At 49.1% G+C, this 24,298-nt stretch overlaps 1 protein-coding gene across 10 annotated transcripts in view; it reads right to left on the bottom strand.

Moving 5' to 3' along the window:
- The window catches only part of LOC123765105 (PDZ and LIM domain protein 3), a 92,331-nt gene that overhangs the window by 18,448 nt on the left and 49,585 nt on the right, over nt 1-24,298 (bottom strand). For 5 of the 10 annotated variants that reach the window (XM_045753565.2, XM_045753568.2, XM_045753566.2 and 2 more), the window contains exons 3-5: nt 13,371-13,509; nt 9,180-9,290; nt 8,188-8,373 (exon numbers count right to left, since the gene is read on the bottom strand). In XM_045753565.2, coding sequence (XP_045609521.2) covers nt 8,188-8,373; nt 9,180-9,290; nt 13,371-13,509 — 436 coding nt within the window. The remainder of the gene's footprint in view (nt 1-8,187; nt 8,374-9,179; nt 9,291-13,370; nt 13,510-24,298) is intronic. The other 5 variants (XM_045753570.2, XM_045753571.2, XM_045753573.2 and 2 more) reach the window with 3 other exon arrangements.

Raw genomic sequence — 24,298 nt, 5'->3', positions numbered from 1 at the left:
TGTTGAGTGTGGCACCAGGTGATGGGTGGGGGTGGTGTTGAGTGTGGCACCAGGTGATGGGTGGGGGTGGTGTTGAGTGTGGCACCAGGTGATGGGTGGGGGTGGTGTTGAGTGTGGCGCCGGGTGATGGGTGGGGGTGGTGTTGAGTGTGGCGTCAGGTGATGGGTGGGGGTGGTGTTGAGTGTGGCACCAGGTGATGGGTGGGGGTGGTGTTGAGTGTGGCACCAGGTGATGGGTGGGGTGGTGTTGAGTGTGGCGTCAGGTGATGGGTGGGGTGGTGTTGAGTGTGGCGTCAGGTGATGGGTGGGGGTGGTGTTGAGTGTGGCGTCAGGTGATGGGTGGGGGTGGTGTTGAGTGTGGCGTCAGGTGATGGGTGGGGTAGTGTTGAGTGTGGCGTCAGGTGATGGGTGGAGGTGGTGTTGAGTGTGGCACCAGGTGATGGGTGGGGTGGTGTTGAGTGTGGCACCAGGTGATGGGTGGGGGTGGTGTTGAGTGTGGCACCAGGTGATGGGTGGGGGTGGTGTTGAGTGTGGCACCAGGTGATGGGTGGGGGTGGTGTTGAGTGTGGCGCCGGGTGATGGGTGGGGGTGGTGTTGAGTGTGGCGTCAGGTGATGGGTGGGGGTGGTGTTGAGTGTGGCACCAGGTGATGGGTGGGGGTGGTGTTGAGTGTGGCACCAGGTGATGGGTGGGGGTGGTGTTGAGTGTGGCATCAGGTGATGGGTGGGGGTGGTGTTGAGTGTGGCACCAGGTGATGGGTGGGGGTGGTGTTGAGTGTGGCACCAGGTGATGGGTGGGGGTGGTGTTGAGTGTGGCACCAGGTGATGGGTGGGGGTGGTGTTGAGTGTGGCACCAGGTGATGGGTGGGGTGGTGTTGAGTGTGGCGTCAGGTGATGGGTGGGGGTGGTGTTGAGTGTGGCACCAGGTGATGGGTGGGGGTGGTGTTGAGTGTGGCGTCAGGTGATGGGTGGGGGTGGTGTTGAGTGTGGCACCAGGTGATGGGTGGGGGTGGTGTTGAGTGTGGCACCAGGTGATGGGTGGGGGTGGTGTTGAGTGTGGCACCAGGTGATGGGTGGGGGTGGTGTTGAGTGTGGCACCAGGTGATGGGTGGGGGTGGTGTTGAGTGTGGCGCCGGGTGATGGGTGGGGGTGGTGTTGAGTGTGGCACCAGGTGATGGGTGGGGGTGGTGTTGAGTGTGGCGTCAGGTGATGGGTGGGGGTGGTGTTGAGTGTGGCACCAGGTGATGGGTGGGGGTGGTGTTGAGTGTGGCACCAGGTGATGGGTGGGGGTGGTGTTGAGTGTGGCACCAGGTGATGGGTGGGGGTGGTGTTGAGTGTGGCACCAGGTGATGGGTGGGGGTGGTGTTGAGTGTGGCACCAGGTGATGGGTGGGGGTGGTGTTGAGTGTGGCACCAGGTGATGGGTGGGGGTGGTGTTGAGTGTGGCGCCAGGTGATGGGTGGGGGTGGTGTTGAGTGTGGCGCCAGGTGATGGGTGGGGGTGGTGTTGAGTGTGGCGCCGGGTGATGGGTGGGGGTGGTGTTGAGTGTGGCGCCAGGTGATGGGTGGGGGTGGTGTTGAGTGTGGCGCCAGGTGATGGGTGGGGGTGGTGTTGAGTGTGGCGCCAGGTGATGGGTGGGGGTGGTGTTGAGTGTGGCGCCAGGTGATGGGTGGGGGTGGTGTTGAGTGAGACGCCGGGTGATGGGTGGGGGTGGTGTTGAGTGTGGCGCCAGGTGATGGGTGGGGGTGGTGTTGAGTGAGACGCCGGGTGATGGGTGGGGGTGGTGTTGAGTGAGACGCCGGGTGATGGGTGGGGGTGGTGTTGAGTGTGGCGTCAGGTGATGGGTGGGGGTGGTGTTGAGTGTGGCACCAGGTGATGGGTGGGGGTGGTGTTGAGTGTGGCGCCAGGTGATGGGTTGGGGGTGGTGTTGAGTGTGGCGCCAGGTGATGGGTGGGGGTGGTGTTGAGTGTGGCGCCAGGTGATGGGTGGGGGTGGTGTTGAGTGAGACGCCGGGTGATGGGTGGGGGTGGTGTTGAGTGTGGCGCCGGGTGATGGGTAGGGGTGGTGTTGAGTGTGGCGTCAGGTGATGGGTGGGGGTGGTGTTGAGTGAGACGCCGGGTGATGGGTGGGGGTGGTGTTGAGTGTGGCGCCAGGTGATGGGTGGGGGTGGTGTTGAGTGTGGCGCCAGGTGATGGGTGGGGGTGGTGTTGAGTGAGACGCCGGGTGATGGGTGGGGGTGGTGTTGAGTGTGGCGCCAGGTGATGGGTGGGGGTGGTGTTGAGTGAGACGCCGGGTGATGGGTGGGGGTGGTGTTGAGTGTGGCACCAGGTGATGGGTGGGGGTGGTGTTGAGTGAGACGCCGGGTGATGGGTGGGGGTGGTGTTGAGTGAGACGCCGGGTGATGGGTGGGGGTGGTGTTGAGTGAGACGCCGGGTGATGGGTGGGGGTGGTGTTGAGTGTGGCGTCAGGTGATGGGTGGGGGTGGTGTTGAGTGTGGCGCCAGGTGATGGGTGGGGGTGGTGTTGAGTGTGGCGCCAGGTCATGGGTGGGGGTGGTGTTGAGTGTGGCGCCAGGTGATGGGTAGGGGTGGTGTTGAGTGTGGCGTCAGGTGATGGGTGGGGGTGGTGTTGAGTGTGGCGCCAGGTGATGGGTGGGGGTGGTGTTGAGTGAGACGCCGGGTGATGGGTGGGGGTGGTGTTGAGTGTGGCACCAGGTGATGGGTGGGGGTGGTGTTGAGTGAGACGCCGGGTGATGGGTGGGGGTGGTGTTGAGTGAGACGCCGGGTGATGGGTGGGGGTGGTGTTGAGTGAGACGCCGGGTGATGGGTGGGGGTGGTGTTGAGTGTGGCGCCAGGTGATGGGTGGGGGTGGTGTTGAGTGTGGCGCCGGGTGATGGGTGGGGGTGGTGTTGAGTGTGGCACCAGGTGATGGGTGGGGGTGGTGTTGAGTGTGGCGCCAGGTGATGGGTGGGGGTGGTGTTGAGTGTGGCGCCGGGTGATGGGTGGGGGTGGTGTTGAGTGTGGCGCCAGACTACAGACAAGGGCGGTGTTGCGCCACAAGAAGGGCTTTTCCCCGGCGCCACCAGGACAATTTTGGCTGCCAGCAACCCCCCCCCCCCCCAACCCTCCAACTTTCCTTCCTCGGACCACTAATACCTCACTACACTCACAGAGAGCTCGGTCACCCAGTCAGTGATAGCCAGATCCAGCTGTACTTAACCTGAGTGCCTGGGTGACGGACTCATTACCCACTGCGCCCCGGAACCGAGGCTTTGAGGGCTGAACAGCGTGGGAGCCCTTAGTTAGGGCTGTGCCGCCCACGTCACTTCAGCGCTCTGGCTTCACCCTCCTGCCAGTTGTATTGTGGTCATGTGAATCACCAGTTTACTCCCCTGGCAACGACCCTTCATACACATGGTGTATGTGTGTGTGTGTGTCGGTATAAGAAGAAAATAAAGAGTGCTCATAGAAGACCTTGTGGAGACCATATTATATATATATATATATATATATATATATATATATATATATATATATATATATATATATATATATATATATATATATATAATGACAAGCTGCTTGTCTTTTCAGTTCGATTCTAGTTGAAACAGCAAGAGTACAAGTACCACTGCAGGTGTAGCAGCAAGAGTACCACTGCAGGTGTAGCAGCAAAAGTACCACTGCAGGTGTAGCAGCAAGAGTACCACTGCAGGTGTAGCAGCAAAAGTACCACTGCAGGTGTAGCAGCAAGAGTACCACTGCAGGTGTAGCAGCAAGAGTACCACTGCAGGTGTAGCAGCAAGAGTACCATTGCAGGTGTAGCAGCAAGAGTACCACGGCAGGTGTAGCAGCAAGAGTACCATTGCAGGTGTAGCAGCAAGAGTACCACTGCAGGTGTAGCAGCAAGAGTACCACGGCAGGTGTAGCTGCAAAAGTACCACTGCAGGTGTAGCAGCAAGAGTACCACTGCAGGTGTAGCAGCAAGAGTACCATTGCAGGTGTAGCAGCAAGAGTACCATTGCAGGTGTAGCAGCAAGAGTACCATTGCAGGTGTAGCAGCAAGAGTACCATGGCAGGTATAGCAGGAAAATTACCACTGCAGGTGTAGCAGCAAAAGTACCACGGCAGGTGTTTCAGCAAGAGTACCACTGCAGGTGTAGCAGCAACATTACCACGGCAGGTGTAGCAGCAAGAGTACCACTGCAGGTGTAGCAGCAACATTACCACGGCAGGTGTAGCAGCAAGAGTACCACTGCAGGTGTAGCAGCAACATTACCACGGCAGGTGTAGCAGCAACATTACCACGGCAGGTGTAGCAGCAACATTACCACGGCAGGTGTAGCAGCAAGAGTACCATTCCAGGTGTTGCAGCAGTAGCAGCATCAACAAGCAGGGGACCGCCCCCAAGCGCCCCGAGATGGTGTGTGTGTGTGTCTGGTGAGGCCAGCCGCCCCCACAGTGAAGCTACACCAGCCATACTGTGCGGCACACAGCCTTCCTACTTTGTATAATACTCTCACCCCAATCCACCAAAAGTCCCTGCCAGCAACGTAATAATTATTTTATAGTTTATATATATATAAATTCTCACTCACTCACTCTCTCTCTCTCTCTCTCTCTCTCTCTCTCTCTCTCTCTCTCTCTCTCTCTCTCAGTTGGGCAGGTCTAGAAGTACAAGGCGTTCCTTTGAGAGTTTAGAAATAGTGCATACAAAGTGTGTGAGACGTACAGTGAATTATCTACACCCTATACACACAAGAACACGCGTTGCGCACATACGTCATACTACAGGCACGCACTGCGCACATACGTCATACACCGTGCACGCACTGCGAACACACGTCACACTACAAACACACACGTCACATACTACGCACGCACTGCGCACACACGTCGCACTACAGGCACGCACTGCGCACACACGTCACACACCACGCACGCACTGCGCACACATGTCACACACCATCTTATCTTGAGGTTATCTTGAGATGATTTCGGGGCTTAGCATCCCCGCGGCCCGGTCCTTGACCAGGCCTCCTTTTTGTGACACACCACCAAGAAGCAGCCTGTAGCAGCTGTCTAACTCCCAGGTACCTATTTACTGCTAGGTAACAGGGACATCAGGGTGAAAGAAACATTTTGCCCATTTGTCTCCGCCTCCACCGGGGATCGAACCCGGAACTTCAGGACTACGAATCCGAAGTCCTGTCCACCCAGCTGTCAGGCGAACCACACCATGCACGCACTGCGCACATACGTCACACACCACACACGCACTGCGCATACAAGTCACACTACAGGCACGCACTGAGCACACACGTCACACGCATGGATTGCGCATACACGTCACATTTCAGACACTGCGCAGATACATCTCTCCACGCGCTGCGCACGCCCATTACATTCCACGCACACATTGCTCATTCACATCGCTCAACGCATGTACTGCGCATGCCCATCACACTTTATACACGCACTGCGCACATTCATGACACCACACACACACTACGCACGTGCATCACACTATACGCATGCATTGCGCACACGCATCACACTCCACGCTCGCACTGCGCACACGCACCCCACTGAGCATTATACAAAGTGCGCCTCACTCAACTTAATGACAAACTCAAAACATATATTTAAATATTAATGTATATGTTTGCCTGAGCAAGTATGGTACAAAGTATGCCATACCTAATACGTTACATATGCCATGCTCAGTATACATACATACATACAGTAGATACGTCATACTTAGCGCAATGTACCATGCCTGAAGACAATTGTAACACTTGATGGGTTTAATATCAGGTTGAGTATGACGATCCTTGGTATGCAGTATGATATGACACCCAAACATGACATACACAGTATACTATAGGACATACTGAGGGAACCAATGGATGCCAGTTTGTCAGGGACAAGGCAGTAAGGTTAGGTAATGCGGAACTGAGCAAATTGGAGTCAACAGAAATGCGCCAATCACCAGAGGGAGAGGAGGCGCCACGCCACTAACAACCCAACCTGCTCTATCCCATCCGCCCAGGCATTGGCTCGCCGATTGATTGATGAAGATTAAGCCACCCAAGAGGTGGCACGGGCATGAATAGCCCGTAATTGGCTCGCCCGCCCCTCACGTCTCTTATATCCCCTGAAGCTCGCTCCTCACTAACCCTAGGCACACTCTACGTAAGCACTATACTTGCTCTATTAACTGCCTACGTAGGCTCTACGCACGCTCTATTCATGACCTGCGTGTGCTATACACATGCCATTATATGCTATACATATGTCCTGCGTATGCTATACACATAACCTACGTATGTTATACATATGCTATACGCATGCCCTACGAATGCTATACGCATGACCCACGTATGCTCTAAAGATGCACTACATGTATTATACACAAGCCCTACGTATGTTATATGCATACCCTACATATGCTATATACCAGCCTGGCGTATCACGTCACGGCCGCATATCGAGTGAGATATTTATAGCACGACGAAGGTGTCGTTTACCTGCACGTGACTTCCCTGGCCCCCCCCCCCCTCCCTCCCTCCCTCCCTCCCGGTCTCCTGCTTCTGGACAGATGCGGTGACTTCCTGGGCTCCAGGTCACCTGGGACCAGATTCACGAAGCAGTTACGCATTTACTTACGAACCTGAACATCTTTTCTCAATCTTTGGCGGCTTTGTTTACAATGATTAAACAGTTAATGAGCTTCGAAACACCAGGAAGCTGTTTATAACAATAACAACAGTTGATTGGCAAGTTTTCATGCTTGTAAACTGTTTAATAAATGTAACCAAAGCGGTCAAAGATTGAGGAAAGATGCACACGTTCGTAAGTACTTGCGTAACTGCTTCGTGGTTCAGGCCCCTGATAGGTGCTTATGGACAAGTGCGCATGACTTCCTGGTTCCAGAATCCTTGACTGGGGTTACCTTGGCATGTACTCCCGCGGCGCCCCTGAGGCTCACCTTCACTATGGCTGTATGGCCTTGTAAACAATTTACTTCGTGAAGTAAAAGCTTGCGTGATATATTTATAACAAATATTTTCTATTATCATTAATACTCACCATTCCGTACATGTCTAACTGAACACTAATGTCGTTCACAGAGTGCCATGAAGTCTATACCTCTACGAGCTACATAATAATTCCCAAGCAAGGAAAATAAAGATATATATTATAACCATAATCCCAAGTGATCAACTGATCAGCCAACTTTGTATTAATAACAAGAGCGACCCAATTTTGAAAATGAGATGGTCCTGTAGAAATGGTCCATTATTTGCTTACGGACAATCATTAGATTTACAAGTCATTTTGCGACTATTTGAAATGAACTCTGAATTTTACAAATAAAATAATCTAAGAAAAGGTTGAACGTAAGATTACTATATGAACATAAGTTTGTGAAATGAACACAGTCAATGCCTACGTCAATTCGTTATTCATTAGTAAAAGTAGATACGCTAATATATGTAATAATTCCTTTTAATTCTGACCGTGTGAGCAATGTCTAACGGACCGAGACTCTTGTCTAGGAGGTGCAGGGGGTGCAAGTTTAATGGTCTGATTCACCTCCACCGAGTTAACTGTTGGTTCCACTCGAGGAACTTGTAATTCAACTGTGTACTCAGTTTCTTGGTTTTGGCATTCTGGGTCTATATAGTAGTCGAGATTTTGGGTATTCTCCGGCGTGAGGAGGTGATGGTGAGAGAGTTCCTGCAGCCTGCTGGTGTGGTCAGTATACCCAAGAGACCGACTCCTGCCCGCCGCCGCCCGACCTGCTCGGTACACAGCTTCCTTCCGCTCATAATCGTCCACGCTTAACAGGCTACCGGCACTGGCTTTCCTCAACTTAGATGTCTGGACGCTTTTGTTAACGACAGTCTGGTTCTTGTTAGACTTTTTTAATTGAACTATCTCGCTTCCGACTTTAAATGTTGTTTTGTTAATCTTCATAAAATCACTACTGGGATTTTCCTTGCCACTACTGAGTGTATTCTGTCCGGTACTGTCCCTCAGAGCTGGTGTCAGCGGCCAGCTCCCCTTCCGCTTCCCCTGAACAAAGTGTCCTGCCTGGGGCCCATGAGAACCCCTAGGCGTGGCCTCCTCCTCTCCCTCTGCCCGACCCTCCACACTCCACAGGGCGGCCTCGGGGGGCCTCCGTACCTTTTGTTTCATGATTAGCTCGTCGTGCTTGGCTTTGATCGTCAAGGCCTGAGACTGTGGCACATACTGTGGCTCCTTCAACCCCGAGATGTGGTCATCCTGCATCTTGAGGTGAGAGATACTACCCACGCCCAGGTCCGAACGCACCTTAGCTGAGGGCTGCACAAGAGGCAGCGTGCGGTATGGCTGCACGACACAACACACACCACATGAGTGCTCGCAACACCTCACCCACACACTTAGCACCCTTCAACAACACCCGATTCAGGGCGCTGTTGAGAGTCCCTTACTTACAGTGCAACACCTGGCCTGTGTAACACCAAAACTCATGCCTTACTATATAACATTTAAGGCCCCCAAACACCAGCACTTACAATTGTATTACTGAAGTGAAGCATGCACCTGGCCTTGGCGGGCCAGAGGTGAGAAGTATATCCAGAGAGAAATGAGAAGATGGCACTTAGTTTATCACATCACCCAACATGATATACATATCACATACTTCTGGTGTTTGAACAGGCAAGCTTACAGTAGCCATATATCAATATATTACCTAAAGAGCTATCAATATAGTGTAAAACAGCTCTATTAGCAACTCCTTAATATTAAATAAATTGTCTCACAGACATAGCAAAAAGGCTTAAACTTGGCAATGCTAATTTTTCACATTTTACTATTTTTACATTGTAATTGTCAGTAGTCCTATGGATAATAGTCTTGTGATCATAGAAATCTAGTACTGCCTCATGCTGGGGCACAAGCAACGTTACATCTTCCTCATGCATTGACTATAGTACGTTGATATTCTAACAGCCTTGCTGGGCCAGCAATGGTGCGTCAATACTGCATGTACTAGTATATCCAGCAGCCACAGAAACTCCCAGAGAGTTGAAGAGTGAGCTAAGGGAAGGAGGGGTGCGAACCCTTAGAAGAAGATAGAGGAACCGCTCCCTTAGGAGGAAGGAGCAGCGTCGGCGCCGCCGTCAGTATACCTGGCTCTGGATGGACAAGGTCTCCATGTTGGTGGTGGGTTGTATCTGCGGCCGAGGGAGATCAGACTTGAGGACGAACTGGGTCTTGGGAAGGGATCTCACAGCTGGGTTCTGGCAGGGAGTACACAAGAGGTTAAGTTGCATGGGTCCGCGGGTAGGTCAGGGCTGGGAATGGGCACATTGCCATCTGACTGGGTCAGATTGAAATCACTGACTTGACTGGGAAAGGGAAGAAATTGCAAATTTAGAAGGAGAATTGTTCAAATCAAGGGGAAAAGTTTCAATACCCACGAGTAGTTTGGGAGCAGGCAACCTGGAATGTGTATGAGGACATGCAAGATAAATCACAGTGGGAGAACTCAGACTGCCAGGGAGTCACCATCGTCGCACTGTACCTAAGTACTCATGGGAATAAAGTGATGTATGAAGTATAGAGACACTGGTAAGTGTTAAAGAACTGTCACCCAACTGGCTTGTCAGTACTAAAACCGCTCCACCATCAATTGCCTATAAGTAGTGGATGGTCCTGGAGCTCAAATGCTTCCACGCGACCTCCATGACCATCAACTACCCGGCAACACTTGCGATACATCTTGTGTACAGTTTGTCATCAAATCCTTGCACATGCCGGGATGCGGCGAGCCTACAAATGGGAAAATTATCTTAGCACTTTTGCTCCGTAAGGAACTTCTTCAGAGATCAAGTGTCACAGATCATCGGCGCTATCTACATGGGCCGACTGGAATTAGTAAAAAAATTACCACCATATCCTATATACTAACAACTAAAACACAGTCTGAACCATAAATAACTGCAAAAACACGAACCACGAATTTATGCAAAATCACAAACATCTAAATAAAAGAGGCAAGAGAATCCCCGAGACAGAGCTGACTCCACACAATGCAGGTCATGGCAACCATAGGCAGGTTTAATGTTAAATGATAAACTGGACAAAATTAATTGTATCCCAACATTATTTAAAAAGGTAAGTTACAAAAAATCCTAAATCTTTTATGGATGGTATGTAGCACTTTCAATATAAATAATAATTAAACTAACAGAAAAGAAAAGCGGCAATAGAATGAAAAGTAAATGAAAGACAAAATATTTAAGCTCCATCTGGCAATTGCAACCATCCTTCATGGGGGTAAATATAATAAATTAAATTTACACAGTTTACATGATTTTTTAAACAATCTTTGCAACTACAAATGAATCCATTATATACAATCTAGGACTAATGTTTAAAATATTATTTCAATATTTTATTAGGCACGATTCTAATATGTCTCAGTCGATATATAGTTTCTATAGGCAAAACTCATTTCAATAGATCAATCACTCAGATGAGCACCCTGTGGCATACACTTTGGCTCAGACATACTGCCTTGTCTTAAATAAAGCATTACAATCAGGTCCGGTCTGAACACTAAATTTGTGTTGCCCTAAACGTCTTGTCATGTATTTTCCATTTCTGGCCAATATTCACCAAATCACATTCCGTCCTAAGGTATTTCCCAATGTATTCCTTATAAGGTATTAGGCAATCTCCACGGTGATATGGTAAGACACTCGCCCGGCGTTTTGTCCTGGGTTCGTATCCTGGCCGGGGAGGATTTACTGGGCATCAATCATTAACTGTAGCCTCTGTTTACCCAATAGTAAAATGGGTACGTGGTTGCTGAACGATTTGGCGGGTCGTATTCCTGTATATCTATATCTATATTATATATATATATATATATATATATATATATATATATATATATATATATATATATATATATATATATATATGTGTGTGTGTGTGTGTGTGTGTGTGTGTGTGTGTGTATTCACCCAGTTGTATTCACCTAGTTGTATTCACCTAGTTGTGTTTGCGGGGGTTGAGCTTTGCTCTTTCGGCCCGCCTCTCAACTGTCAATCAACTGTTTACTAACTACTTTTTTTCCACACCACACACACACACCAGGAAGCAGCCCGTGACAGCTGACTAACTCCCAATTATCTATTTACTGCTAGGTAACAGGGGCATTCAGGGTGAAAGAAACTTTGCCCATTTGTTTCTGCCTAGTGCGGGAATCGAACCCGCGCCACAGAATTACGAGCCCTGCGCGCTATTCACCAGGCTACGAGGCCCCAGTGTGTGTGTGTGTGTGTGTGTGTGTATGTGTGTGTATGTGTGTGTGTGTGTGTGTGTGTGTGTGTGTGTGTGTGTGTGTGTGTGTGTGTGTGTGTGTAGTTGGATATTAATTAAAACTGCCTCACATGAGCTTCTGCAGTTTACTCAAGTCTTATGTGTACGTGTAGGCGAATATTGTATACCGAAATATTTGATCATGTTAGTGTAAGGTAACACCCTGAGTTTGGAGGCATATATATATATATATATATATATATATATATATATATATATATATATATATATATATATATATATATATATATATATATATATATATAAATATATATATATATATATTTGCATTTGTTCATTTGATGCATTACGCTATTGTGATTTCTGCGTGTAATATTATATATATATATATATATATATATATATATATATATATATATATATATATATATATATACATATATATATATAGAAGGCGTATTGCAAGCCTACGAACCTTCACACATACCTGAAGTTCGACTCATGCGATCCGCTAGCCATAAAGAAATCATTACCCTTCTACCTAGGATTACGCCTTAAAAGAATAAACAGCAAGGACGAAACCCACAACCTCCAGCATGACGACCTGTGGGAGATGGTTAGGCGCAGAGGTTACCCTGAGGAAACGCTGAACCACGCCCAGGAGAAACTACGCGGGAAGACCAGATAACAAGTCTCAGGCCCCGGGTCACACGGTTAGGAGGATAGGAGATGGATCCTCCCTACCCTATTCTTTCCTGTTTTTGCAGGGAAACTAAAACACAAACTCTAAGACGTATGGACGTGGATGAGGGAGTCATACAGTGACCACCCTTCTTGGAAGAATTTCCCGCAAAATCCACTAATGATTGCGCGGAGGCAAGGTAAGTCCATCAAGGACCTTCACGTCCGAGCAGGTCTACAACCCGGCACCCACGACCCGACAAGGGAGGACAACCATGCCGAAGAAACCCGTCGAAACCCACCAGCGCAGACCTAACCTGACACAGGAGCCTGCACAACACGTCAAGGTAACCGAAGTATGTGGAGTGGTTAGGAGAGACCTACATGCAAACAACCACCCTCTCTGAAGGTTCTCCCTGGGCATATACCACCCTCTCTGAAGGTTCTCCCTGGGCATATACCACCCTCTCTGAAGGTTCTCCCTGGGCATATACCACCCTCTCTGAAGGTTCTCCCTGGGCATATACCACCCTCTCTGAAGGTTCTCCCTGGGCATATACCACCCTCTCTGAAGGTTCTCCCTGGGCATATACCACCCTCTCTGAAGGTTCTCCCTGGGCATATACCACCCTCTCTGAAGGTTCTCCCTGGGCATATACCACCCTCACTGAAGGTTCTCCCTGGGCATATACCACCCGCTCTGAAGGTTCTCCCTGGGCATATACCACCCTCACTGAAGGTTCTCCCTGGGCATATACCACCCGCTCTGAAGGTTCTCCCTGGGCATATACCACCCTCACTGAAAGTTCTCCCTGGATCAACAGTCACTGAGGGTTCTCCCTGGGTCTATAACACGTTCTCCCTAGGTCCAGGCCCTCATTGAAAGGTTCTCCTTGGCACACAGCATCCTCGCTGAAGGTTCAACGTGGGATAACACTTACTAATATGTTTGTTAATATATACAACAAGACAAAGTGTGTAGGAGACTGAGAAACATCGGGCTTTCAGTGACAAAGGGAGACCTTCACTTGCTGGCTGCAGCTCCATGCTGGGGTATAGCAAAGCGTGGGTGAACTTGGACTTTCCTATCAAAAGGACAACACAGGGGATCAAATACCTTGTCCGTCAACCAGGGATGCTTTGGGGCTGAGCATTCATTATTGAACTTAAAGGAAAGTGAGCCAAATCAATGTAATTTCCCAGGGCTAAATCATAGTAAACGATTACAAAGATATGCAAACAATGAGTGTTTTGAGAAGAGAAGGAGAGAGAGAGAGAGAGAGAATGAGAGGAAGACAGTGAGAGAGAAAGAGAGAGAGCGCTGGGGAGAGGGAGGGGGCGGCACTTACCTCTTTGCGCGCCGCGGTACTGGTGTTGATGCCAGGTTGGCTCCCTGAGACTGGCACTGAGGAAGGTGCCGGAGCCGGGCTGCCGTTGACCAGAGGTGCCGCGGAGGTTGCTGCCGCTGGAGTGGTCTGCACGCCCGCCCTGCAACGATGACACTCGTTACCTACTCAAACTGCCATTCCTACATCATGGTTGTTATGCATCAAGTGATTATTGGCGGTTGTGAAGCGGTGGGCGTGGCCAACCTGGCGTGCGGTCCTCAGTCAAGCAACTGGTTGAGGAAGGTGGTATTATGTATGGCACCGAGTTGCCGGTTGGCAGTTATTGACGACATCCCTGGGTTATGCGTGCCAAGCCGGGATGCATGTGTACTACCCCTGCCTAATACCGCCCTCCGCACACCCGCCCTCCACACACACCCGCCCTCCACACACACACACACCCGCCCTCCACACACACACCCGCCCTCCACACACACCCGGCCTCCACACACCCGCCCTCCACACACACCCGCCCTCCACACACACACACACCCGGCCTCCACACACACACACCCGGCCTCCACACACACACACCCGGCCTCCACACACACCTGGCCTCCGCACACATACCGGGCCTCCACACACACCCGGCCTCCACACACACACCCGGCCTCCACACCCGGAAATGCAAGAATGTGGCTAATAGACCGATGCTCAAGACTCAGGATTATTGAGACCAGAGCAGGCAGACCAATGCTCAAGAGGAACGGGAACCAGTACATCCCAGTGGGACGAGAGATAGCGGCAAAATACATAAATATTATATAAATATATATACCATCTCTAATTGTGTTTGATTGGATCCTTCGCCCCTGAGAAGAGAAACCATGGCACCCAGGTGAGCTTAGTGAGGCTCTAGCACTTGCCCTTGTACATTATCTTCTCATACACTCCCCTTTTCTTGGATTTAACTTTATTACACAAGATTGGTTGTGGTTATATCATGATCATGAGATTCGAATTTAGTTTCTTATTGGCGTGTTCAAGATGCATCCTGTCAGTCGGGTGCCAGCAGCACAAGTTAAGTTTGAACATATTAACGTCGGTGAAAGTCTCTTTAACTTTTGTTCAGGACCTTTGAGCAGTGAACAGTTACCTCTTCCTAGCAGTGAATGGTTACCGCTCCCCAGCAGTGATGGTTTTATAATTAGGTTTTGCAGAACAGGAGGAGTGAGGGGACCAGGAGAGGGAGTGAGGGGACCAGGAGAGGGAGAGAGGGGACCAGGAGAGGGAGAGAGGGGACCAGGAGAGGGAGAGAGGGGACCAGGAGAGGGAGAGAGGGGACCAGGAGAGGGAGAGAGGGGACCAGGAGAGGGAGAGAGGGGACCAGGAGAGGGAGAGAGGGGACCAGGAGAGGGAGAGAGGGGACCAGGAGAGGGAGAAAGGGGAGGGAGGCAGTGACGCACCCGGGCGCCCAGAATACCTCAACAATACTTGGCAAGAGTGTAGAGGCATCTTCCCCGCCCACCACCACCACCACCGCCGTCCTGCCTACGTGTACACTCCTCGCATTACCTCTATTGTATCGTACGCGCTCTTCTCTTGGCTTCTATTTCAAGGCTTATTTTGAATTTCTTCGTTATCAGAGAGAAAAGATGGCATCTTAATGCCTCCATACACACGAGACTAGTCGTGAAGGTACAGACACCTTCTCTCGTGAAAAAAGTAAGAGATCAAGCTGTAGTCGAAATGATGGATGGTGTTGGTAAGAGGGGGTGGGCGGCCAGCACCAGGCAGAACGTGGTGGTGGTGGTGGTGGTGGTAAGAGGGGGTGGGCGGCCAGCACCAGGCAGAACGTGGTGGTGGTGGTGGTGGTAAGAGGGGGTGGGCGGCCAGCACCAGGCAGAACGTGGTGGTGGTGGTGGTGGGGGGGGGGGGGTGTTGCTCCCCCCCCCCTCATTTAATATTTCAGATTTAATATTAGCTGGTAGTTCAGTGAGGTTCACAATGATCTGCAAGCAGTGTTCAGCTGGGGTGTTAAGTGAGTAAGGGAAATAGCATAGGAGGGGTTATTACAATAGTGCCAGCAGTAGGATATTATAATTACTCCCCGTGCTATTCCCCTTACTCACTTAACACACCAGCTGAACACTGCTTGCAGATCACTGTGACCCTTCACTGAACTACCAGCTAATATTAAATCTGAAATATTAAATGAGGGGGAGCAACAAATGAAGGGTTTATTAATTTTAAAATAATGAATAAAAACTTAATTGTACACTGCCACCACCTTACTGACCAGAGCCTGAATGTGTCTATTACTAGTCTCTCAGGAAGGACAGAAATCAATAATCATGAACTCAAAGGCATAGGAACCTTGGCAATAATGCTTGGGGATTAAAATGTAAATCTTTACTTTACTTATTGAGGATTCAAGGGTAACTCTAATATCCATGAAATGGAGGAGAACACGGGGGGATTTCTAGTACAGCATCCTTAACGCAACATATAAAAATGACTCGGCACTAATAAAAGGGGACAGATAACCAAACAAAACAAAATACATTAATAATCACTTTATTAAAGACACGTATATTGAAATCAAATTGAAATATATCCTACTCTAATTAAATCTTTAAGAGGCAATATAATCTGGAATGCAATTACTTTGATGTACCAAAACTCAGACATACATTACCTTTTCCTGCAAAACCGGCCACAGATGTCGAGTGGCTGCCCTCCAGGTCACCTGACCTGTTCCCAAGTCCTACACCAGGCACACTAACTATAATTTTCTTAACAAGCTACCAGTGGAAAACAAGCTCCACCCATTCTAAGTTCCTTAGGTCCAAATAAACCCCGCCTCTCCCCGACTAGAGCCAATGAGTTCAAAGTCTTGCTCTAGGCCTTGATCCAGCCAGCCAAAATGCCTTGACTAGCTCCGCCCACCTAGGCCTCCCTGGCTTCCACCAATCAAGGCTCCTGGCTAGGCTAGGCATTGTCCTGAAGGATCTCTTTACCTTGACAGAGTTCTCAATCGTTCCCACACTTACATCCCAGGAAAGGGCAGGGAGTGTATGGCACCAGCCACCCAAACGAAAATTTGAGAACTACGGTTTTACTGCCCTTCAAATTTGGCAATGGCTATAGAAAGGCATGGGAGAGGAGAAAGAGTGGGGGTAGAGAGGGAAATGAGTGGGAAGGAGAGGGCCAGGAATGAGAGGGGACTGTCCAGCCTCCAGGGGTCTCTTGACTTCATGAGTTATGACCGGTGAGGGCCGGACTGTGACAAATGGGAGGGGAGGGGGAAGGAAATAAGGGAGGGTGAACAAGGGAGGGGAAGAGGAACGAAGGCAAGGGGAGAAGAGAGAGCAATGGTCTGAGCACAGATCACTACAGTGGCACACAGCAGCCCGTCCTACTAAGGATTCCCAACGTCAAGAAACTGTCGTTTTAAAGTGCTAACCGACCAGAGAACACAAAACGGGACAGTATATCAATTTCGCGAGCCGCTTACATTTTCTAGTACGACAGTTTTTGGCCTTAGAGCATACGTCAAAAATGGGATGTTGTATTAGGACGGGTTGCACACAGAGCTTCTAGAGTACCAGAGAAACACGCCAGCTGGAGAACAGTTGTGAGAGTACGATGACCACCGCTCTACCTCGAATCCCGCCACCATAGGCTACATGGCCCACAGCGATCACGTAGCCACCATGAGCCCTAGAACCACCATCATCCTGGAGACTATAAAGCACCAACCCTTACCGACCAGCCGGCTGGTATGTTATTATTATTATTAACATCTTTATTGACAAAATTAATTACAATTTTGCCTAATCTGAGGATTTTGATAAAGTCTTATTAAATTGAGGATAATGCTGGTATTCACTGTCACGCAGGACAGAGGGTCATACATAAGACAATAGGTCTAAACTGTAGGCGGAAGCACATATATATCACGGTTACAATCAATGTTTTAATGTATGGATATGCGAAAACAACTTTCTATTGTGCACTGCCACACAAGGGCAGGGATGGGTTCATAAGTGATGCAGCTTAGAAGTAATATAAATAAAAATTGTTCTTCATTCTTGTGCCCTAACCTTCAGGGGAGGCGGCATGTGGTGCTACTCGCCCTAAGGTAAGCATGTTTATGAGTACCAAGGGAAGGGCAACGCAACCTTGAGAGTCATCTTGCTATATATCTTCAGCATTCTGCGGCCTCCTGGTCTCCTTCCTCAGCAACTGTGGCTGTACACTCTTTGATACCCTTTACTCGTGGCATCTTTACCCTGGTCTTAATTCTTTCAGGAACCGATTTGTCATGGCCTAATCTGGCGATGTTGCCCGGCTCAGTATCGCAAGTTATAATGCGATGTGTTGAACACACACTCACACAGCCACCACAAATGCCACCATCACAACCACAATTACCACCATCACAACCACGATTACCACCATCACAACCACGATTACCACCATCACCACTACCACCACCATTACCAACGGCAACCATCATTACGACCACAAAAATGATAAGAATAATAATCTCAACTAAACCAACAAAGCCGACCGCATCACTGTGAATCTACGTCCTCCAGAACTGATGGCAGTGGGCCACAAGCGCCTGTGAGATGAGCACCACCATCACCAGTATGGCTCCCAGTGCCCAATATGGCTCCCAATGTTTGGTATGCTCATATGGTTCCTATGACTAATGGTGGATGGCATAGCCAATATGGCTCCCAATGTTTGGTATGCTCATATGGTTCCTATGACTAATGGTGGATGGCATAGCCAATATGGCTCCCAATGTTTGGTATGCACAACATGGATCACACGACTGCTTGTGAATGGTATTCCCATTCACAAGCGATAGTAGCCAGAATTGTGAATGGCTGATGGTGCGAGTTACACCCACTCAGGTTATGGTGAGTATACATCATTCCACGAGTCTGAGAAGCCTGGGAGGTGTTTGCATGTGTGTGTTGCTGAGGACCCCGTCACACAACACTTTCCCGTCGTGCTGTGGGCCGCCGCTCTCTTCATTTATCACTCCATAAAAAATCCAACATCCTGCTCTAACTAGAAACATACGAACCCCCAGCAAGTGTATGGTGTATGGTTCGTATGGTGATGGTTATGGTGTATGGTTCGTATGGTGATGGTTATGGTGTATGGTTCGTATGGTGATGGTTATGGTGTATGGTTCGTATGGTGATGGTTATGGTGTATGGTTCGTATGGTGATGGTTATGGTGTATGGTTCGTATGGTGATGGTTATGGTGTATGGTTCGTATGGTGATGGTTATGGTGTATGGTTCGTATGGTGATGGTTATGGTGTATGGTTCGTATGGTGATGGTTATGGTGTATGGTTCGTATGGTGATGGTTATGGTGTATGGTTCGTATGGTGATGGTTATGGTGTATGGTTCGTATGGTGATGGTTATGGTGTATGGTTCGTATGGTGATGGTTATGGTGTATGGTTCGTATGGTGATGGTTATGTACCTAACCAATCGAATCCGAAGCACAGAAAACGTTAATATTTGTGACGCCATTTACTTATCACAGTTTCTTAATTTTTTTATTTTGTATATATACAAGAGTTGTTACATTCTTGTACAGCCACTAGCACGCGTAGCGTTTCGGGCAAGTCCTTAATCCTAAGTTCCCTGGAATACGATCCCCGCGAAGAATCGTTTAACAACCAGGTACCCATTTTACTGTCAGAGATATAAACAGAGGCTGCAGTTAAGGATATGCGCCCAGTAAATCCTCCCCGGATATGCGCCCAGGATACGAACCCAGGAGAAAGCGCTAGCGGAACGCCAGGCGAGCGTCTTAACCACTACGCCTCAGGGGTTGAATAAAGGATGAATTTGTAATGTTGGTGACCTAGCGTTTAAAACGCAACCTATTAGTTGAGAGGATAGATTGGAGGATTTCTTCCCGCATGACATGATGATGTTATTAATACGCATGATTAAGTCTCCCTGTGATAGTGAGCATAGAGCCCTCTCTTACAGCTGTGTGTGTGTGTGTGTTACTCTATGGTGTGGTGTAGGGGACGTGGTTGGGGTAGTGGTGTGGTGTAGGGGTGGGGGGATGTGGTTGTGGTAGTGGTGTGGTGGAGGGGTGGGGGGATGTGGTTGTGTAGTGGTGTAGGGGTGGGGGACGTGGTTGTGGTAGTGGTGTAGGAGTGGGGGGATGTGGTTGTGGTAGTGGTGTAGGGGTGGGGGATGTGGTTGTGGTAGTGGTGTAGGGGTGGGGGACGTGGTTGTGGTAGTGGTGTAGGAGTGGGGGGGATGTGGTTGTGGTAGTGGTGTAGGGGTGGGGGATGTGGTTGTGGTAGTGGTGTAGGGGTGGGGGACGTGGTTGTGGTAGTGGTGTAGGAGTGGGGGGGATGTGGTTGTGGTAGTGGTGTAGGGGTGGGGGATGTGGTTGTGGTAGTGGTGTAGGGGGTGGGGGACGTGGTTCGTGTCTCCCCAAATAATTGCTGCACATATAATTGATCATTCCAGGAGCGAATGAAGTGTGACTGAATGTGTCACTCAATCACAATATAGGTTAACATTAAAATTTCAAGTTTTGATTGGCTGTTGAAGAGGGTACGGGAGCACTTGCGTGGGTGAGAGTGGGTGTGATACATATAGTAGAGTGGGGCGGGAGCCAGCAGGTGCCAGGTTGGCTGCTGGCCTCTATACTCACGCTACAACGCTCTTTAATTACTTCCTTTAACTCTACAGTTCACCACTGAATCCTGTAAGTCGATGCCCTCAAGTGTCGTAATTTCAGTTCTGTATGTTAATGCATGTATGCTGAGAGAATGTGTCTGCTTGCAGTTGGAGGGAAGACGCTTCGGGCTAGCCTTACCAAGCTTTGCACCTGATTACTGTGGGGCATGTACTCATCATGGTCGGTACGGTGTTGCCAAATTCAAGAAAGAACAGCATGCCATGGACGCATAATGATCGTCCATGGCATTATCATCGTACTCCTGTAGGTTCGTTAGGCATGATTTCCCTTCCTTTATATTAAAATTGCAAGACCTTACATACTGAGCATAACAATGCACTGCACAATTCTCAAATCAACAACACTAGCATGTAGCAGACTGTGGAAGAGAGGGGCCGAGGAATTAGGATGTACTGCTCATTGAAAGTTGCACAACAAGTGGGAGCTGCAGTAAAAAAGGAAAACTATAAAATCAAACGAACCTTTAACATCAAGGAAAATAAATTGGTTATTAAACAGTACAAGTCAAGCCAAGCCACAATGTAGTACAGAAAACAGGAGAAAACGTTTTACCACATAGGGTTATAAACTCATAGAACCACCTACCCGCCGAAGCAGTAAATGCCAAATCATATTTCATTTCAAAATTCAGTTAGAAAAATCTTCAAGAATAATTGGGGGGGGGGGAGGCTTTGACAAGTCGCCGGCTTCCTGTCCAGATCGAGGCCACTAGAGAAATAGCGGCCCTCAGGCAAATTCAGGTAGATACTACTCATTCCTGAAGCAGTAGCTAATGCTGATAGGGGCTATCAGCATTTAATGCTTTAACTTGAAAAACAATTACAACTTGTAATTACTTCCTTTCTGTGGTAGACGATGAAGGAATACATTTGCAGAATTGAAAGGGCAGACAATGATTACAACTGGGCTACGACACTTAACCTGGATCAGGCACACGCCGAGTGAAGAAAATCTAGAACTCAGTTATGAAGGTGACATTTTGGAGATGCAATTTCACTCTTCAGTGACAAAGAAGAGCCACGCGATGACCCAAGCAAGTAAGGCAGCCAAGAACCTTATAAACTTATACCTTCTTCACATCTCGTATCTTCTTGACAGCAGGGTTGAAAAAAGTAATATAAGCACAGTTGCGCCCCCGTCTTGATATGCTCCGATCTCCAGAATGTCCAGCCCCCCCCCCCCCCCCCGCCCCCACCAGCCATCCCCCCCAACATACCCCCCTTCCACCTACCACCCCCACAACAGACCCCCTCCCCCTACCTATCCCCAAATCATTTATTTAAATTATGGACAAGTTAGAGAACGTTGCAAGAAGACTCATTTCTAGTACTGAACCCTTTTGGGTGAACAGGTCAGTACATCAGACCCTACAGTACTGAACTGGGGCATTATGTATACGGGCAGCCAGACGTTGGGAAGCACAGTACAAGGCGGTCAGCCATCAACAGCTTCATGCTGGTTTTGTCATACTCGAGGACACCACTCAGCACACGCATACGATAAAAAGCTCATTAAATATATCAGTTTCTACACTCTGGTCCTTATGAGGCAGCTCTTATTGGTCCATGTGAGGCAGCTTCTATTGGTTCACGCGAGACAGCTCCTATTGGTTCATGTGAGGTAGTTCCTATTGACACATGCGAGGCAGCTCCTATTTGTCCATGCGAGGCTGCTGCTATACATACGAACACAAACTCATTTATATACGTACGCATGAAAGACTGAACAGCTGTGCCACGTCTGCCATGTTACCCGATTGTTGGTGGGGTATACTGAGAAGCCTACACTGGTGGGCTCAGTAGCTCCTCTTCCAGATTTTTCCCAAATGTTTTCCGTCAGTTGTTTGATCAGCATGCAGGTGTGTGTGTGAGTGTACGGGTGGGGAGAGGCACGAATATGTTCCTGTACTAATCTCAACACCGTTCCATTACCTGAAAATAAAGTAGAAAGCTTGAACTTCTTAATAACTATAACGTAGCTCGGGTGAGGTTCATTCGCCGACCCGCGGCGGGTCTCAGCCACTCTCTCTGACCCAGTTCAGTACACTCCCTCATCCAGCTGTCACTGATCCACAGTGCTTGTGATGGTGCGCGCACGCACGAACGGCTGAACACATGCACGAATAAACACACACACACACACACACACAGGCCTGGTAGCTGGTGGATAGCGAGCAGGACTCGTAATTCTGTGGCGCGGGTTCAATTCCCGCACCACAGAATGGTAGAAACAAATGGGCAAAGTTTCTTTCACCCTGAATGCCCCCGTTACCTAGCAGTAAATAGGTACCTGGGAGCTAGTCAGCTGTCACGGGCTGCTTCCTGTGTGTGTGTGTGTGTAGAAAAAAAATAGTAGTAGTAGTTAGAAACAGTTAATTGACAGTTGAGAGGCGGGCCGAAAGAGCAAAGCTCAACCCCCCGCAAACACAATTAGGTAAAAACACACACACACACAGCTAGAATATGACAACCCTTTCTAGCACTTGCTTATAGTCAATATCTTGCTTATGAATAAGTGCATATGAGACATACTAATTTATTGTGAATATTTGAGTTTACCTTGAAAAGCTGAATAGAAAACTACAACCTAACCTAACCTTCTTAGTATGTTAAGATATTACAATTAGTACTGAACCTATACCTATATTGATATTACAGTTTTATAAAAATAATAAAACAAAACTAAAATATTTAAATAAATTGTAAAGTAACTCAGGATATTGTCAAATTTTGTATATAATCTCTATTGTTTAATTAAACCGAGAGAAATAGTTAGTGCCTTGAAAAAAAATATAGCCAGGAGTATGTTGCATATATACTTATTACTTATAGTCACTATTTCGCTTATAAATAAGTCATATATGTGCTGTCATGTGCGAGAGCAGGTTGCAACATGAAGTCTTGGTATGACACCTTAACTTCAAGGAGCACATAAGAATACAGAGAAAGAGCAGAGGTAGTGTTCTGATATCAGAGTAGAGAGCTACATGACCAAGCACTGCCGAGTGACCTGCAACTAGCAACACGTGGAAAAGAAGATTGGAGTAACATATGCAACATTCTCGCAGCTATTAGCAGGAGAGAGGTGTTTAGGCTTAACGTCAACAGTGAGAGGAGTCGGAGGTGAAAGAGGTATCTGACGGAAGTGAGAGTCGTGCCTGAGAGAGATGAGAGTGGTGACAGAGGTGAGGAAGGTACCTGACGAAGGTGGTAGAGGTGCACGATGCACATTACAGGTGAAACACGAGCCGAGATGATCGCTAAGAGACAGACTTTCCCCCCGGAAGCCTGAAGGAAGCTCTTTGTTGTCATAATTGAGGGTAATAACGGTTTGGCCCTATTATGATAATTGTGAAGTGTTGTGGCCGTGAGGGCTACAGGTGTTGTGGCCAGCGTGAGGGCTACAGGTGTTGTGGCCAGCGTGAAGGGCTACAGGTGTTGTGGCCAGCGTGAAGGCTACAGGTGTTGTGGCCAGCGTGAGGGCTACAGGTGTTGTGGCCAGCGTGAGGGCTACAGGTGTTGTGGCCAGCGTGAAGGGCTACAGGTGTTGTGGCCAGCGTGAAGGGCTACAGGTGTTGTGGCCAGCGTGAAGGGCTACAGGTGTTGTGGCCAGCGTGAAGGGCTACAGGTGTTGTGGCCAGCGTGAAGGGCTACAGGTGTTGTGGCCAGCGTGAAGGGCTACAGGTGTTGTGGCCAGCGTGAAGGGCTACAGGTGTTGTGGCCAGCGTGAAGGGCTACAGGTGTTGTGGCCAGCGTGAGGGCTACAGGTGTTGTGGCCAGCGTGAGGGCTACAGGTGTTGTGGCCAGCGTGAAGGGCTACAGGTGTTGTGGCCAGCGTGAAGGGCTACAGGTGTTGTGGCCAGCGTGAAGGGCTACAGGTGTTGTGGCCAGCGTGAGGGCTACAGGTGTTGTGGCCAGCGTGAGGGCTACAGGTGTTGTGGCCAGCGTGAAGGGCTACAGGTGTTGTGGCCAGCGTGAAGGGCTACAGGTGTTGTGGCCAGCGTGAAGGGCTACAGGTGTTGTGGCCAGCGTGAAGGCCTACAGGTGTTGTGGCCAGCGTGAAGGGCTACAGGTGTTGTGGCCAGCGTGAAGGCCTACAGGTGTTGTGTCCAGCGTGAAGGGCTACAGGTGTTGTGGCCAGCGTGAAGGGCTACAGGTGTTGTGGCCAGCGTGAGGGCTACAGGTGT

This window comes from Procambarus clarkii, chromosome 29, assembly GCF_040958095.1.
Source record: "Procambarus clarkii isolate CNS0578487 chromosome 29, FALCON_Pclarkii_2.0, whole genome shotgun sequence".
Lineage (NCBI taxonomy): Eukaryota > Metazoa > Arthropoda > Malacostraca > Decapoda > Cambaridae > Procambarus > Procambarus clarkii.
The sequence above is the reverse complement of the archived record's forward strand: the minus strand, read 5'-3'. Positions and strand labels throughout refer to the sequence as shown.